General features: G+C 44.2%; 1 protein-coding gene across 2 annotated transcripts in view; it reads right to left on the reverse strand.

Annotated features, from left to right (window-relative positions):
* LOC108308699 (aurora kinase A and ninein interacting protein) overlaps nt 1-14,252 on the reverse strand; it is a 31,519-nt gene that overhangs the window by 11,990 nt on the left and 5,277 nt on the right. Inside the window, exon 1 of one of the 2 annotated variants that reach the window (XM_017534620.2) lies at nt 3,016-3,239. The exons of the other annotated variant lie outside the window; for it this stretch is intronic. Within the exon in view, the coding sequence (XP_017390109.1) occupies nt 3,016-3,021 (6 nt within the window). The 5' untranslated portion in view covers nt 3,022-3,239. Of the gene's footprint in view, nt 1-3,015; nt 3,240-14,252 lie in introns of those variants that run through there. 2 annotated transcript variants of the gene reach the window in all.

Raw genomic sequence — 14,252 nt, forward strand, 5'->3', positions numbered from 1 at the left:
TGAGTGAGACTGTCTCAAAAAAAAAAAAAAAAAAGGTGGGGGGGACTCCCTGCTAATTAGATTTTTTCCACTTAAAGGAAATAATGCATGCATGTCAGAGGTCACTGTACATTTACTCTCAGTTGTGCTCTAATAAGGATTACTTATTGAAGATCTGTTTAAACCTTCTCTTAACTGCTTCCATATAGCAGTGGCTGCATGTGGCCCTCTCAATCACAGAGATAACAATCCTATAAAAGAAAGAAGACACTGTGCCTCGACTGAAATGCAGTGGAGAAGGAATCCTTACTCTGGAGCAAATCTTGAATCCCCCTGGAAAGGGTTAACTTACTTACTTTATTTATTTATTTATTTTTTGAGATGGAGTTGCACTCTGTCGCCCAGGCTGGAGTGCAGTGGCACAATCTCAGCTCACTGCAACCTCCGCCTCTCGGGTTCAAGGGACTTTCCAGCCTCAGCCTCCTGAGTAGCTGGGACTATAGGCACATGCCACCACGCCCGGCTAATTTTTTGTATTTTTAGTAGAAACGGGGCTCTTAACCGTGTTAGCCAGGATGGCCTCAATCTCTTGACCTCGTGATCTGTCCACCTTGGCTTCCCAAAGTGCTGGGATTACAGGCATGAGCCACCACACCTAGCCCAAAGTGTTAACAGTATTATAGTATATGCATGGAATCAGCCACTATATATCTATTCTCCCAATTTCCAAATACTATTTCAAGTCATATTTTCTATTTGTATTTTTCTCTATCATTTACCTACTCACGTACCAGTTTCTGTCTGCTAAATTTAATCATATCTGAAGATGCAAAAGTCCTATAAAAGACACTGAGAGCTGGTCCAGATAATTGGACCAAAAAAGTTTTTGTTGTTGTTGTGTTTTTTTTAAACGGAGTCTCACTTTGTCACCCAGGCTGGAGTGCAGTGGCATGATCCTTGCTCACCACAACCCTGCTTCCTAGTTCAAGCAATTCTTCTGTCTCAGCCTCCCGAGTAGCTGGGATTATAGGCATGTGTCACAATGCCTGGCTAATTTTTTTTTTTTGTATTTTTAGTGGAGATGGGGTTTTACCATGTTAGCCAGGATGGTCTTGAACTCCTGACCTCAAGTGATCTTCCCACCTCAGCCTCCCAAAGTGCTGGGATTACAGGTCAGCCACCATGCCCAGCCTTAAAAAAATTTAAGCAATACCCTATTAAGCCTATTTAGGTCCTTCTTGACCGTACCTATACTTTTATATGTGTAATTATAGAGACCAATAAACCAAAATAAAAATAAACAACTGGCCACATACAGTGTCTCACACCTGTAATCCTAGCATTTTGGGAGGCCATGGTGGTCATATCACTTGAGCTCAGGAGTTCAAGACCAGCCTGGCAACATGGTGAAACCCTGTCTCTACCAAAAATACAAAAACTCAGCACATGCCTGTGGTCCCAGCTACTCGGGAGGCTGAGGTGAGAGGATCACTTTAGCCTTGGCGGCAGAGGTTGCAATGAGCTGAGATCACGCCACTGTACTCCAGCCTGGGTGACAGAGTGAGACCCTGTCTCAAAAATAAAATAAAATAAACAACTAAAAACAAACAACTTTCAACTTCTATCATCCTGGACTAAGCCCTTGTTATTTCTTACCTAAACTTCAGCAGCATCCTCCAAATTCCTCTAGCGTACCTGTCAGGATACTACACACTCTCAAATAACCACTATTAGTAAATCATCTTTTTTTTTTTTTTTTTTGAGACGGAGTTTCGCTCTTGTTACCCAGGCTGGAGTGCAATGGCACGATCTCGGCTCACCGCAACCTCCGCCTCCTGGGTTCAGGCAATTCTCCTGCCTCAGCCTCCTGAGTAGCTGGGATTACAGGCACGCGCCACCGTGCCCAGCTAATTTTTTGTAGTTTTAGTAGAGACGAGGTTTCACCATGTTGACCAGGATGGTCTCGATCTCTTGACCTCGTGGTCCACCCGCCTCGGCCTCCCAAAGTGCTGGGATTACAGGCTTGAGCCACCGCGCCCGGCTGCGAGTAAATCTTCTTAAGAGATAGCTCCCATGACAACAAATGCCTTCCATCAATTTCTAACAAGATAGCACTAATTTACTCTCCTAAGCTCACCTTCAACTCCAGAGAACAGTCTATACTTTAGCCAAATTGAATTACTCCCTAGGTAGTAAAGAATGTTGGCCAGGCATGGTGGCTCACGCCTGTAATCCCACCACTTTGGGAGGCTGAGGCGGGCAGTCCCCTGAGGTCAGGAGTTCGAGACCAGCCTGGCCAACATGGTGAAACCCCGTTTCTACTAAAAATAGAAAAAATTAGCTGAGCTTGGTGGTGCTTGTTAGGCCTCCGAGTCCAGGCCTGGCCATTTTAGCCTTGGTGACCTGCACATACACCTCTGGAAAGTTCCCAGGAGCCAAAAGGTCTAAAGTAACTACAAGTGATCAGGTGGCCACAGAAAGAAGTAAAACAACTTGTTCCTGCCTTGACGAATTGCTCTGCAAACCTGTACCCATTGTTCCTGTTTAGCCTTGCAAAAATTTCTGCCAGAAACTGGGTTTCTCAAGACCCCCACCCCTGTGACTATGTCATCCACTGCACCCTCCCTTCTGACTGCAACTGATACTCCCCACCCTTATGATCATGTCTGTTTTCCTCTACCCTTGTGATCATGCATCCCATGATGCCCTCCCCGTTCCCAAGACAGATAACCATCTTTAGCTAACCATTTGCCCCAACCTATATAATCAATCCCCTCTCCTACACCCTTTGCCTAACTCCTTTCTTGGACTTGGCCCGCTTGCACCCAAGCGTGAAATAAACGGCCTTGTTGCCCACACAAAGCCTGTCTGCTGGTCTCTTTACATGAGCGACACTTGTTAACAATTGGTGCTGAAACCCAGGACAGAAGAACTCCCACAGGAGATCAAACCCCCTGTCCCTACCCCTTGTGCTCCCTCCGTGGAGAGACCTACCCACGACCTAGGCTCATCAGACCAGCCAGCGAATCCACTCACCATCATCAGATCAGGTAAGCAGTTTGCCTTAGCTCTTCTTTTGCCTTTCTCACTATCAGCTTCCTTCTCCTTTCAGTTTCATTTTCCTCTGCCTTTCAGCGGAGACAAGAAAGACAGGACTTTCTGTGAGGTTCATGACCGGAAAAAAATCCTACATAGGTCATGGAACCGGGAAGACAGTCTTCCCTTGGTGACTGATCATCGCAGAGAAGTCTGCTTTGATAACTCACTTGCACTCCTTCGGTGACTGATCACTGCGGAAACATCTGCTCTGGTCGCTCACACTCGTAGGGTGACAGATAATGCAGGGGATGCCCCCTTTGACGGATTCACCCCAGGTTCAGACCAACTTTTAGTGTAGGAAGCCTGCTAAACTGCTTGGTCACGCGTTCACTTTTCTTGTCTTCACCGCTCTTAAACTATGGGCAACCTCCCGCCCTCCATTCCTCTCTCCTGCCCCTTAGCCTGCGTTCTAAAAAAAAACACCTCAAACGTATCCAGCTATCATCTGACCTAAAACCTAATCATCTTATTTTCTTTTGCAATACCGCTTGGCCATAATATAAATTGGACAATGGCCCTAACTGGCCAGAAAATAGCACCTTTGATTTTTCTATCTTGCAGGATCTAGACAACTTTTGTCATAAAATGGGCAAATGGTCTGAAATCCCCTATGTGCAGGCATTTTTCACACTTTGCTCCCTTCCCAGCCTCTGCTCCCAGTGGGACCCCTCTCAAATTCTCCTCCTTTCTCTTCCACCTGCACCCCGTCCCTACTGCCAACGCAGATTCTTCAATCTCAATAGATCCTTCTGACCTTTCCCTTCCCCCTCAAGCTGCCCCTCATCAGGCCAAACCAAACCCTAATCTCCCTTCTGCCCCTCACGTCTGACCAGAGCAGACGTCTCCGCAATGATCAGTCACCCTCCCTCTTATACTTCCTCTGTCACTTCTCCCTTCTACACCTGCTCCAGGACACAATTCAGCCTTAAAAGTAGCTCTCTGTCCCCTGCCCAACAGTTTTTCCTTCCAGAGGTGGCTGGAGCCGAGGGCATAGTCAGGGTGCATGTTCCTTTTTCTCTGTCCGATCTGTCCCAAATTGGGTCAGCGCTTAAAATCTTCCTCATCAGATTCCACTAAATAGATCCAAGAGTTCCAATCTCAGTCCTGCAATTTAACCCGGAATGACTTAAATGTCATTCTAACCTCTATTCTTTCTCCAGGTGAACGAAATAGGGTTTATATTCTGGCTCAATCTTATGCTGACACCCGCAGATACCATGAGCCAGCCCTCCAAGAGGGCATCAGGGCAGTACCTAGGGAAGAACCCAATTGGCAATACCAGGTGGGCTCACCTGACATCGCCAAGTGAGACTATATGGTCTCTTGCTTGGTTGAGGGACTTAACCAGGCAGCTTACAAAGTTGTTAATTATGACAAGCTTAAGGAAACAACCCAGGGCAAACATGAAAATCCTGCCCAATTCATGCCCACCTGGCAGAAACTCTCAGATGCTTCACAGCGCTAGTCCCAGAGGGGCCACAGGGCTGCCTTATTCTCAATATGCATTTTATTACCCAATCTACCCCAGACATTAGGAAAAAACTTCAAAAACTAGACTCAGGCCCTCAAACCACACAATAGGAATTAATCAACCTGGCCTTCAAGGTGTTTAACAATAGGGAGGAGGCACCAAGCACAGCAACAACCCATTTCAGAGCTAAAATTGCTTGCCTCCATGGTAAGGCAAACCCCAGCCACTATTTCAACAACAAGGAACCTCCAGGCACCAAGGCGTGTGCTCCATCAAGCCATCCTCCTCTAGGGCCTTGCTTCAAATGCCAGAAAACTGGCCACTGGGCTAGGGAGTACCCATAGCCTGGGGCTCCATCTTGCCTTAAATGCCAAAAGCTTTGACATTGGGCTAATAAATGCTCACAGCCGAAGCCCCTGTCTAAGCCATGTCCTGTCTGTGGGGGAACCCACTGGAAATTAGACTGTCCGGCTCACATTATAGACACTCTCAAGGCTCCTGGAGTTCAAACCCAATATTTTCCAGCCGACTGTTTTCCAGAACTTCTCAGGTTAGCAACTGAAGATTGACGCTGCCCGACTGCTTCAGAAGCCCCCTGGACCATCACGGATGCCGAGCTTTGGGTAACTCTTACCGTGGAGGGTAAGTCCATCCCTTTTTTAGTCAATACAGGAGCTACCCACTCCACATTACCTTCTTTTCAAGGACCTGTTTCCTTAGCCCCTTTAACTGTTGTGGGAATTGATGACCAGGCTTCAAAAACTCTCAAAACCCCTCAACTCTGGTGTCAACTTGGGCAACACTCCTTTACTCACTCCTTCCTAGTCACCCCCATATGCCCTGTTCCCTTATTAGGGCCAGATATTTTAACCAAACTGTCTGCTATCCTGACTATTCCAGGACTACAGCCACATCTCATAGCTGCCCTCTTACCTGACCCAAAGCCTACCACACAGCCTCCTATCACGTCTCCTCACCTTAACCTTCAGGTCTGGGACACCTCTACTCCATCCTTAGCAACCAGCCACGCACCTGTCACTATCCCCCTAAAACTCAATCACCCCTGCCCTGCCCAATGGCAATACCCCATTCCCCAACAAGCTCTAAAGAGACTACAACCTGTCATCACCTGCCTGTTACAACATGGTCTCCTAAAGCCTACTAACTCTCCTTACAACTCTATCTTCCCTGTCCAGAAACCAGACAAATCCTATGGGCTAGTTCAAGACCTTAGCCTTACAAATTGTCCTTCCTATCCATCTTGTAGTGCCAACCCATATACTCTCCTATCTTCAATTCCTCCCTCCACAACTCATTATTCTGTACTCGATCTCAAAGATGCCTTTGCATCCCCTTACACCCCCGCCTCCCAACCTCTATTTACCTTCACTCGGACTGACCCTGGCACCCACCAGTCACAACAACTCACCTGGACTGTCTTGCCTCAGGGCTTCAGGGACAGCCCACACTACTTCAGTCAGGCCCTCGCTCACACTCACAACCTGCTCTCTTTCTGTCTTTCAACTTCTCACCTTAATCAATACGTGGACAACCTCCTGTGCAGCCCCTCTTATGAAACTTCTCAGCAAGATATTCTCCTGCTTCTTTAGCACTCTCGTGTCCCCTTCTAAGGCCCAGATTTCTTCTCCATCTGTCACTTATCTGGGCATCATCATCCAACAAAATACCCGTGCTCTCCCCACCAACTGTATCCAGTTAATCTCCTCAACCCCAACTCCCTCTACCAAACAGCAGCTCCTTTCCTTCCTGAGTGTAGTTGGATACTTTCGCCTTTGGATACCAGGTTTTGCCATTTTTACCAAACCCCTATATAAGCTCACCAAGGGAAACTTACCCAACCCCACAGATCCTAAATCCTTTCCTCACTCTTCTTTTTGCTCTTTAAAAACAGCTCTAAAAATAGCTCTAGAAACTGCTCCTGCACTGGCTCTCCCCAACTCTTTTCCTTATATACTGCTGAAATGCAGGGTTGTGCAGTTAGAGTTCTTACACAAGAGCCAAGTCCACGTCCTGCTGCCTTCCTCTCTAAACAACTTGATCTCACTGTCCTAGGCTGGCCCTCATGCCTGTGTACAGCAGCTGCCTCTGCTCTACTCCTTCTTGCGGCTTTCAAAATCACAGGCTATGCCTCACTCTATACAGCTCTCACAACCTTCAAGCTTTAGTATCCTCCTCACATCTCCCACATCTGTTATCTGCCCCATGTCTTATCCAACTGTATTCACTCTTTATACAAACTCTCACTGTGACTATTGCACATGGCCCCGATTTTAATCCGGCCTCTCATCTAATACCAAACATAAACACAAGCCCCAAACCCCATGACTGTATATCCTTAATTCATATAACATCCTCCCCCTTTCCATATATTTCTCTCTTTCCCATTCCAGACCCAGATCACACATAGTTTATTGATGGCAGTTCTTCAGAGCTCAGTCAGCACCAGCTAAAGCGGCTGTATCCCATTCATCTACCATTGAGGCTGCTACACTTCCTCCCCCACCACTTCTCAGCAAGCTGAACTAATTGCTTTAACCCGTGCTCTCACTCTTGCTAAGGGACTATGTGTAAATATCTATACTGACTCTAAATATGCCTTCCACATCCTACACCACCATGCTGCTATATGGGCAGAAAGAGGCTTTCTCACTACACAGGGATCTTAATATTATCAATGCTCCCTTAATGCAGGCCCTCCTTCAGGCTGCTGCTCTCCGCCCAGCCAAGGCTGGAGTTGTCCACTGTAAAGGGCACCAGAAAACTTTAGATCCCATTGCCCAAGGAAATGCTTTTGCCAATGAAACAGCTAAAAAGGCAGCAAGCCACCAGTGTCCCCTCCTAGCAGACATTTTTCTTTCTCATCAATTACCACTATTGTCCTTCTGAATCCTTAATCTATCAGTCACTTCCCACTCAAGGAAATTGGTTTTTGGATCAAGGAAAATTCCTTCTTCCTGCCTCATAAGCCCATTCTGTCCTCTCTTCCTTCCACAACCGTTTTCATGTGGGATATAAGCCTTTGGCCCATCTCTTAGAACCTCGTCTCCTTCCCTTCATGGAAGTCCGTACTTAAAATAATTACATGCCAGTGCTCCATCTGCCACTCCACCAACCCCCAGGGATTTTTAAAACCTCCTCCCTTCCCCACTCACCAAGCACCGGGATTTACCCCCACGCAAGATTGGCAGATTGACTTTACTCATATGCCCCATGTCAAGAAATTTAAGTATCTTCTTGTATGGGTAGACCTTTACAGGATGGGTTAAGGCCTTCGCTACTGGAACAGAAAAGGCCACTGCTATTATTTGTCTGTTAAGTGATATCATTTCCTTATTTAGCCTGCCTACTTCTATCCAATCTGAAAATGGCCCTGCTTTCATTAGCCAAATCACTCAAGCAGTCTCTCAGGCCCTTAGCATTCAATGGAATCTTCACACCCCTTACCACCCTTAGTCATCAGAGAAAGTAGAGAAAGCTAATGGCCTCCTAAAAACACATCTTACCAAGCTCACCCTTCAACTAAAGAAAGACTGGGTATCCCTTCTACTTATTGCTCTTCTCCGAATTCATGCCACTCCCCAGGAACCCACAGGATATAGCTCCTTTGAACTCTTATATGGCCGCACCTTTCTGTTTGGGCCTAACTTTCTCCTAGACACTAGTCCTCTTGAAGACTATCTTCCAGTTCTCCAACAAACTATGCCCCTGCCATTGGCTGATTTTCATTTGTGTCTCCTCACTGCAATAAACTGTAACCATAACAGCATTTAGTGAGTTCTGTGAGTACATATAGCAAATTATGAAACCCAAGAATGGTTTTGGGACCCCCAAACCTGCTGTTGGTGTCAAAACTTATGGTGGTCTTCGAGACTCCTTAACTTTCATTTCACATTTCACAAACATCGTTTATATTTACTGCTTCTGTGGCACTATTCATATTGTCCCACTGCACTCCCATTGCTTTCCAAAAAAAACCTGGCCCTTTAAGGTCTAACTCTTCCACAAACAGCCTTTCTTTTAAAACAGCTTTATTGAAATACAATTCACATACCATAAAATTTGCCCATTTAAGTATACAGTTAAGTTTTAGTATAGTTAAGAAGTTGTGTAATTATCACCTAATCTAATAGAACAGTTCTCATTTCCCCCAAAAGAAACACTCTAGCCTTAGCAGTCATTCCTCATTCCCATCCCACTCCAGGCCCAGGAAATCACTGACTGACTTTCTACAGATTTGCCTATTCTGGGCCTTTTATGTATCATATAATATCTGGTCTTTTGTGACTGGCTTCTTTCACTGAGCCTAATGTTTGGAGGTCCATCCATGTTGTAGCATGTATCAGTACTTGATTCCTCTATATTGCCAAATAATATTCCATTATATAGATATACCATTTTGAGTTATTTTGTTTGTTTGAGACAGGGTCTTACTGTCGCCCAGGCTGGAGTGCAGTCGTGCGATCTCAGCTCACTGCAACCTCTACCTCCCGGGTTCAAGCGATTCTCCTGCCTCAATCTCCTGAGTAGCTGGGACTACAGGTGCACGCCACTATGCCCGGCTAATTTTTGTATTTTCAGGAGATACAAGGTTTCACTATGTTAGCTAGGATGGTCTCAATCTCCTGACCTCGTGATCCACCTGCCTCAGCCTCCCAAAGTGCTGGGATTACAGGCATGAGCCACCGTGCCCGGCCAAGACCCTGATTCTAAAAAAAAAATTCAACTGACTGTAAATGTAAGGGTTTATTCCTGGACTTTCAATTCCTTTGGTCCATGTCTATCTTTATGACAGTATCAAACCATCTTAAGTACTGTAACTACAGTATATAGTAATTTTGAAATCAGTATACGTGATTCCTCCAACTTTGTTACTCTTCAAGCTTGTTTTGGCTTTTCTGGATCCCTTGGATGTCATGAATTTCTGGATCAGGCTGTCAATATCTGCAAAAAGGATAACTGAGATGTTGATAGGGATTGCACTGATTCATTCTGTAGATCAATTGGGAAGTACTCCTGTCTTAATAATATTAAGTCTTTTGATCAAGGAACATGTAATATCTTTCCATTATTTAGATTTCTAATTTCTTTTTTTTTTTTTATTGGGACGGAGTTTCACTCTTGTTAACCAGGCTGGAGTGCAATGGCGCGATCTCGGCTCACCGCAGCCTCCGCCTCCTGGGTTCAGGCAATTCTCCTGCCTCAGCTTCCTGAGTAGCTGGGATTACAGACACGCGCCACCATGCCCAGCTAATTTTTTGTATTTTTAGTAGAGACGGGGTTTCACCGTGTTGACCAGGATGGTCTCGATCTCTTGACCTCGTGATCCGCCCGCCTCGGCCTCCCAAAGTGCTGGGATTACAGGCTTGAGCCACCGCGCCCGGCCTAGATTTCTAATTTCTTTCAACAAGTTTTATAGTTTCCAGTGTATGTCTTGCAATTTTTGTTTAATTTATGCCTAAGTATTTTATTCTATTGTAAATGAAATTATTTCCTTAGTTTCATTTTTGGGTAAGATCCTACTATATAGAATTACAATTGATTTTTGTATCCTGTCACATTGCTAAACTCATTTTTTCTAATTTTTTAAGTGGATTCCTTAGGATTTTCTATATATAAGATCATATTGTCTGCAAAAAGAGATAATTTTAACGTCTTCCTTTTCAATCTGGATATCTTTTATTTCTTTTTCTTGCTAAATTTCCCTGGATAAAATCTCTATACAATGGTAAACAGAGTGGCAAATCTTTGTCTTGTTGCTGATCTTAGGGATGGAAACATTCAGTCTTCTTCCATTAAGTATGATATTAACTATGAGTATTCACAGATGCCCTTTATGAGGCTGAGAAAATTCCCCTCTATTCCTAGTTTGTTATTTTAATCACAAAATGATGTCAGTCAAATGCTTTTTCTTTGTCTACTGAGATGATTATGTAGTTTTTGTCTTCTATGCAATTAGTATGTTAATTGGTTTTTAAATTTAAACCAACCTTGCATTCCTGAGACAAATTCCTCTTGGTCACGATGTATAATCCTTTTTATGTGTTGCTAGATTTGGTTTGCTAGTATTTTGTTATTTTTGTATCTGTATTCATAAAGGATATTGGCCCATAATTTTCTTTTCTTGTGATATCTTGGTCTAGTTTTAGTATCAGAGTAATACTGGCCTCAAAATGAGTTCGAAAGTGTTCTCTTCTATTTTTTTGGGAGAGCCTGAAGGATTGGTATAATTCTTTAAATGGTTTGGTAGAATTCACCAGTGAAACTGTTTGGACCTAGACTTTTCTTTGCAAGAAGATTTTAAATTTCTAATTCAATCTCTTTGCTGTAGGTCTACAGGCCAAAGGAATTAAACTGAAAGCCAGAAGTAAACCTTTACATTTACAGTCAGTTGATTTTTATCATTTCTTGAGAGAAGTTTGGTAGTCTGTGACTTCCTGGGACTTTGTCCATTTCATCTGAGTTATCTAAATGTGTTCACATACAATTGTTTATAGTATTCTCTTGTAATTCTTTTTATCTCTTTTTATTTTCTTTTTTGAGATGGAGTCTCACTCTGTTGCCCAGGCTGGAGTACAGTGGCATGATCTCAGCTCACTGCAACCTCTGCCTCCCGGGTTCAAGCAATTCTCCTGCCTAGGCCTCCCGAGTACCTGGGACTACAGGCACGCACCACCATGCCCAACTAATTTTGGTATTTTTGGTAGAGATGGGGTTTTTCGAGCCACCTCATCTGGCCTCTTACTGATTGATTGAGACAGGGTCTCACTTTGTTACCCAGGCTGGAGTACAGTGGCTCAATCACAGCCCACTGCAGCCTCAACCTCCCTGGGTTCAATGATCCTTACACCTCAGCCTCCTGAGTAGCTGCAACTACTGGCATGTACCACCACACCAGGCTAATTTTTATAGTTTTTTTGTAGAGACAGGGTTTCCCTATGTTGCCCAGGCTGGTCTTAAACTCCTGGGTTCAAGGGATCCTCCTACCTCAGCCTACTAAAATGCTGGGATTATAGGTGTGAGCCACTGTGCTCTCTTATTCTTCATCAGTCCAGCTAAAGATGTGTTGAGTCTGTTGATCTTTGCAAAGAACCAACTTTTGATCTTGATTTTTTTCTTTACTATTTATTTTCACTCTACATTGTATTATTTCTTTCCTTTTACTCACTTTAGATTTGGTTTGTGGTTCCTTTTTTTTTTTTTTGAGACAGAGTTTCGCTCTTATTTCCCAGGTTGGAGTGCAATGGCATGATCTCGGCTCACCGCAACCTCCGCCTCCTGGGTTCAAGCAATTCTCCTGCCTCAGCCTCCCGAGTAGCTGGGACTACAGGCGTGTGCTACCATGCCCAGCTAATTTTTTTTATTTTCAGTAGAGATGGGGGTTTCACCATGTTGACCAGGATGGTCTCGATCTCTTGACCTCGTGATCCACCTGCCTCGGCCTCCCAAAGTGCTGGGATTATAGGCGTGAGCCACCCCGCCCGGCCTTGTGTTTCTTTTTCTAGTTTCTTAAGGTAGAAGATTACGTTGAGTTTTTGTTTGTTTGTTTTTGTTTGTTTGTTTGTTTGTTTGTTTTGAGACAGAGTATCACTCTTGTTGCCCAGGCTGGAGTACAATGGCACAATCTCTGCTCATTGCAACCTCCACCTCCTGGGTTCAAGCAATTCTCCTGCCTTAGCCTCCTGAGTAGCTGGGATTACAAGCGCCCACCACCACGCCTGGCTAATTTTAGTATTTTTAGTAGAGACAGGATTTCACCATGTTGGCCAGTCTGGTCTTGAACTCCTGACCTCAGATAATGCACCCACCTCAGCCTCCCAAAATGTTAGGATTACAAGCATAAGCCACTGCGCCTGGCAGAGATTCTTTTTAAGGAAAGCACGTACAGCTACAAATATCCCTCTAAGCATAGTCTTATTTGCATCCTATAAATCTTGGTGCATTGTATTTTTGTTTTGATTTATCTCAAAGTACTTTCTGTTATAATTTTCCTTTTGATTTCTTCTTTGACCCTTGGTTATTTAGAAATGTGCTGTTTAGTTTCAACCTATTTGTGAATTTTCTACTTTTTCTTCTGTTACTGATTTCTACTTTCATTCCATTATGGATGGAGAATATACTTTGTATGATTTCCATCTTTCTAAATTTACTGAGATTTGTTTTGTGACCTAGTATTTGTAGAGAACGTTCCATGTGTCATGGAGAAGACTGTATTCTGCTGTTGTTGCATAGACTGTTCTATAATTTTGTCTGTTAGGTCTACTTGGTTTATAGTATTGTTCAAGCCCTTTTTCCTTGTTGATATCCACAATTAAAAGCGGGTATTATAGTCTCCAAATATTGTTCACAAAATATTTCTGAACATTAGCTGTATTAGTGTTGTATTGCTGTGTAATAAATTACCACAAAACTTAGAAGCGTATACAATAAACGTTTGGCCAGGCGCAGCGACTCACTCCTGTAATCCCAGCACTTTGGGTGGCTGAAGCAGGTGGATCACCTGAGGTCAGAAGTTCAAGACAAGCATGACTAACATGGTGAAATCCCGTCTCAACTAAAAATACCAAAATTAGCTGGGCATGGTGGCGAATGCCTGTAATCCCAGCTACTCAGGAGGCTGAGGCAGAAGACTCATTTGAACCTGGAGGGCGGAGGTTGCAGTAAGCCGAGATCGTGCCATTGCACTCCAGCCTGGGTGACAGTACCACTTCATCTCAAAAAACAAAAAACACAATAAACAGTCATCTCAGTTTCTCAGGTTGGTTAGCTTGAGGGTTAGCTCAGGGTCTCTCATAGGTTGCATTCATGATGTTGGCTCAGGCTACAATCCTCTGAAGCCTTAACTGGGGCTGAAGGATCCACTTCCAAGATGGCTCACTATCATGGCTGTTAGCAGGCCTCATGTAGCAATATGGAAGCTAACTTCCCAGAGTGAGAAATCAGAAGAAGTCACAATGCCATTTATGGCCCAATCTGAAAAAAATTACACACCATCAGTTCTCGCAATAGTCTATACATTAGAAGCAAGTTAAGGCCGGGCGCAGTGGCTCACACCTGTGATCCCAGCACTTTGGGAGCCCAAGGCAAGTGGATCACCTGAGGTTACGAGTTCAAGACCAACCTGACCAACATGGTGAAACGCTGTCTCTATTAAAAATACAAAAATTAGCTGGGCATGGTGGTGCACACCTGTAATCCCAGCTACTCGGAAGGCTGAGGCAGGAGAATTGCTTGAATCTGGGAAGCAGAAATTGCAGTGAGCCAAGATTGTGCAACTGCACTCCAGTCTGGGCAACAGAGCAAGCTCCATCTCAAAAAAGAGAAAACAAAACAAAACCAAAAAACAGCAAGTTAGCAAGTTACCAAGTCCAATCCAAACATAAGGGCAGGAAAATGAAGCTCTACCTCTTGAAGAAAAGTGTGTGGACATATTTTAAAACCATCATGATCCACCTTCTGGCCCCAAATTACTTACATTCTTCCCATATTCAAAATATACTTCCTCTCTCCCCAAACTCTATAAAAGTCTCATCTCTTTACAGCATTAGCTCAATATCAAGGATACTAGTATCTAAAACAGGTAAATGTGAAGTCCAAAAGTGTAGTTTAAGTACAGTTCCTTTAGATCTGTAGGCCTGGCCGGGCGCGGTGGCTCAAGCCTGTAATCCCAGCACTTTGGGAGGCC

Source organism: Cebus imitator, unplaced genomic scaffold, assembly GCF_001604975.1.
Source record: "Cebus imitator isolate Cc_AM_T3 unplaced genomic scaffold, Cebus_imitator-1.0 Scaffold87, whole genome shotgun sequence".
Taxonomy (NCBI): domain Eukaryota; kingdom Metazoa; phylum Chordata; class Mammalia; order Primates; family Cebidae; genus Cebus; species Cebus imitator.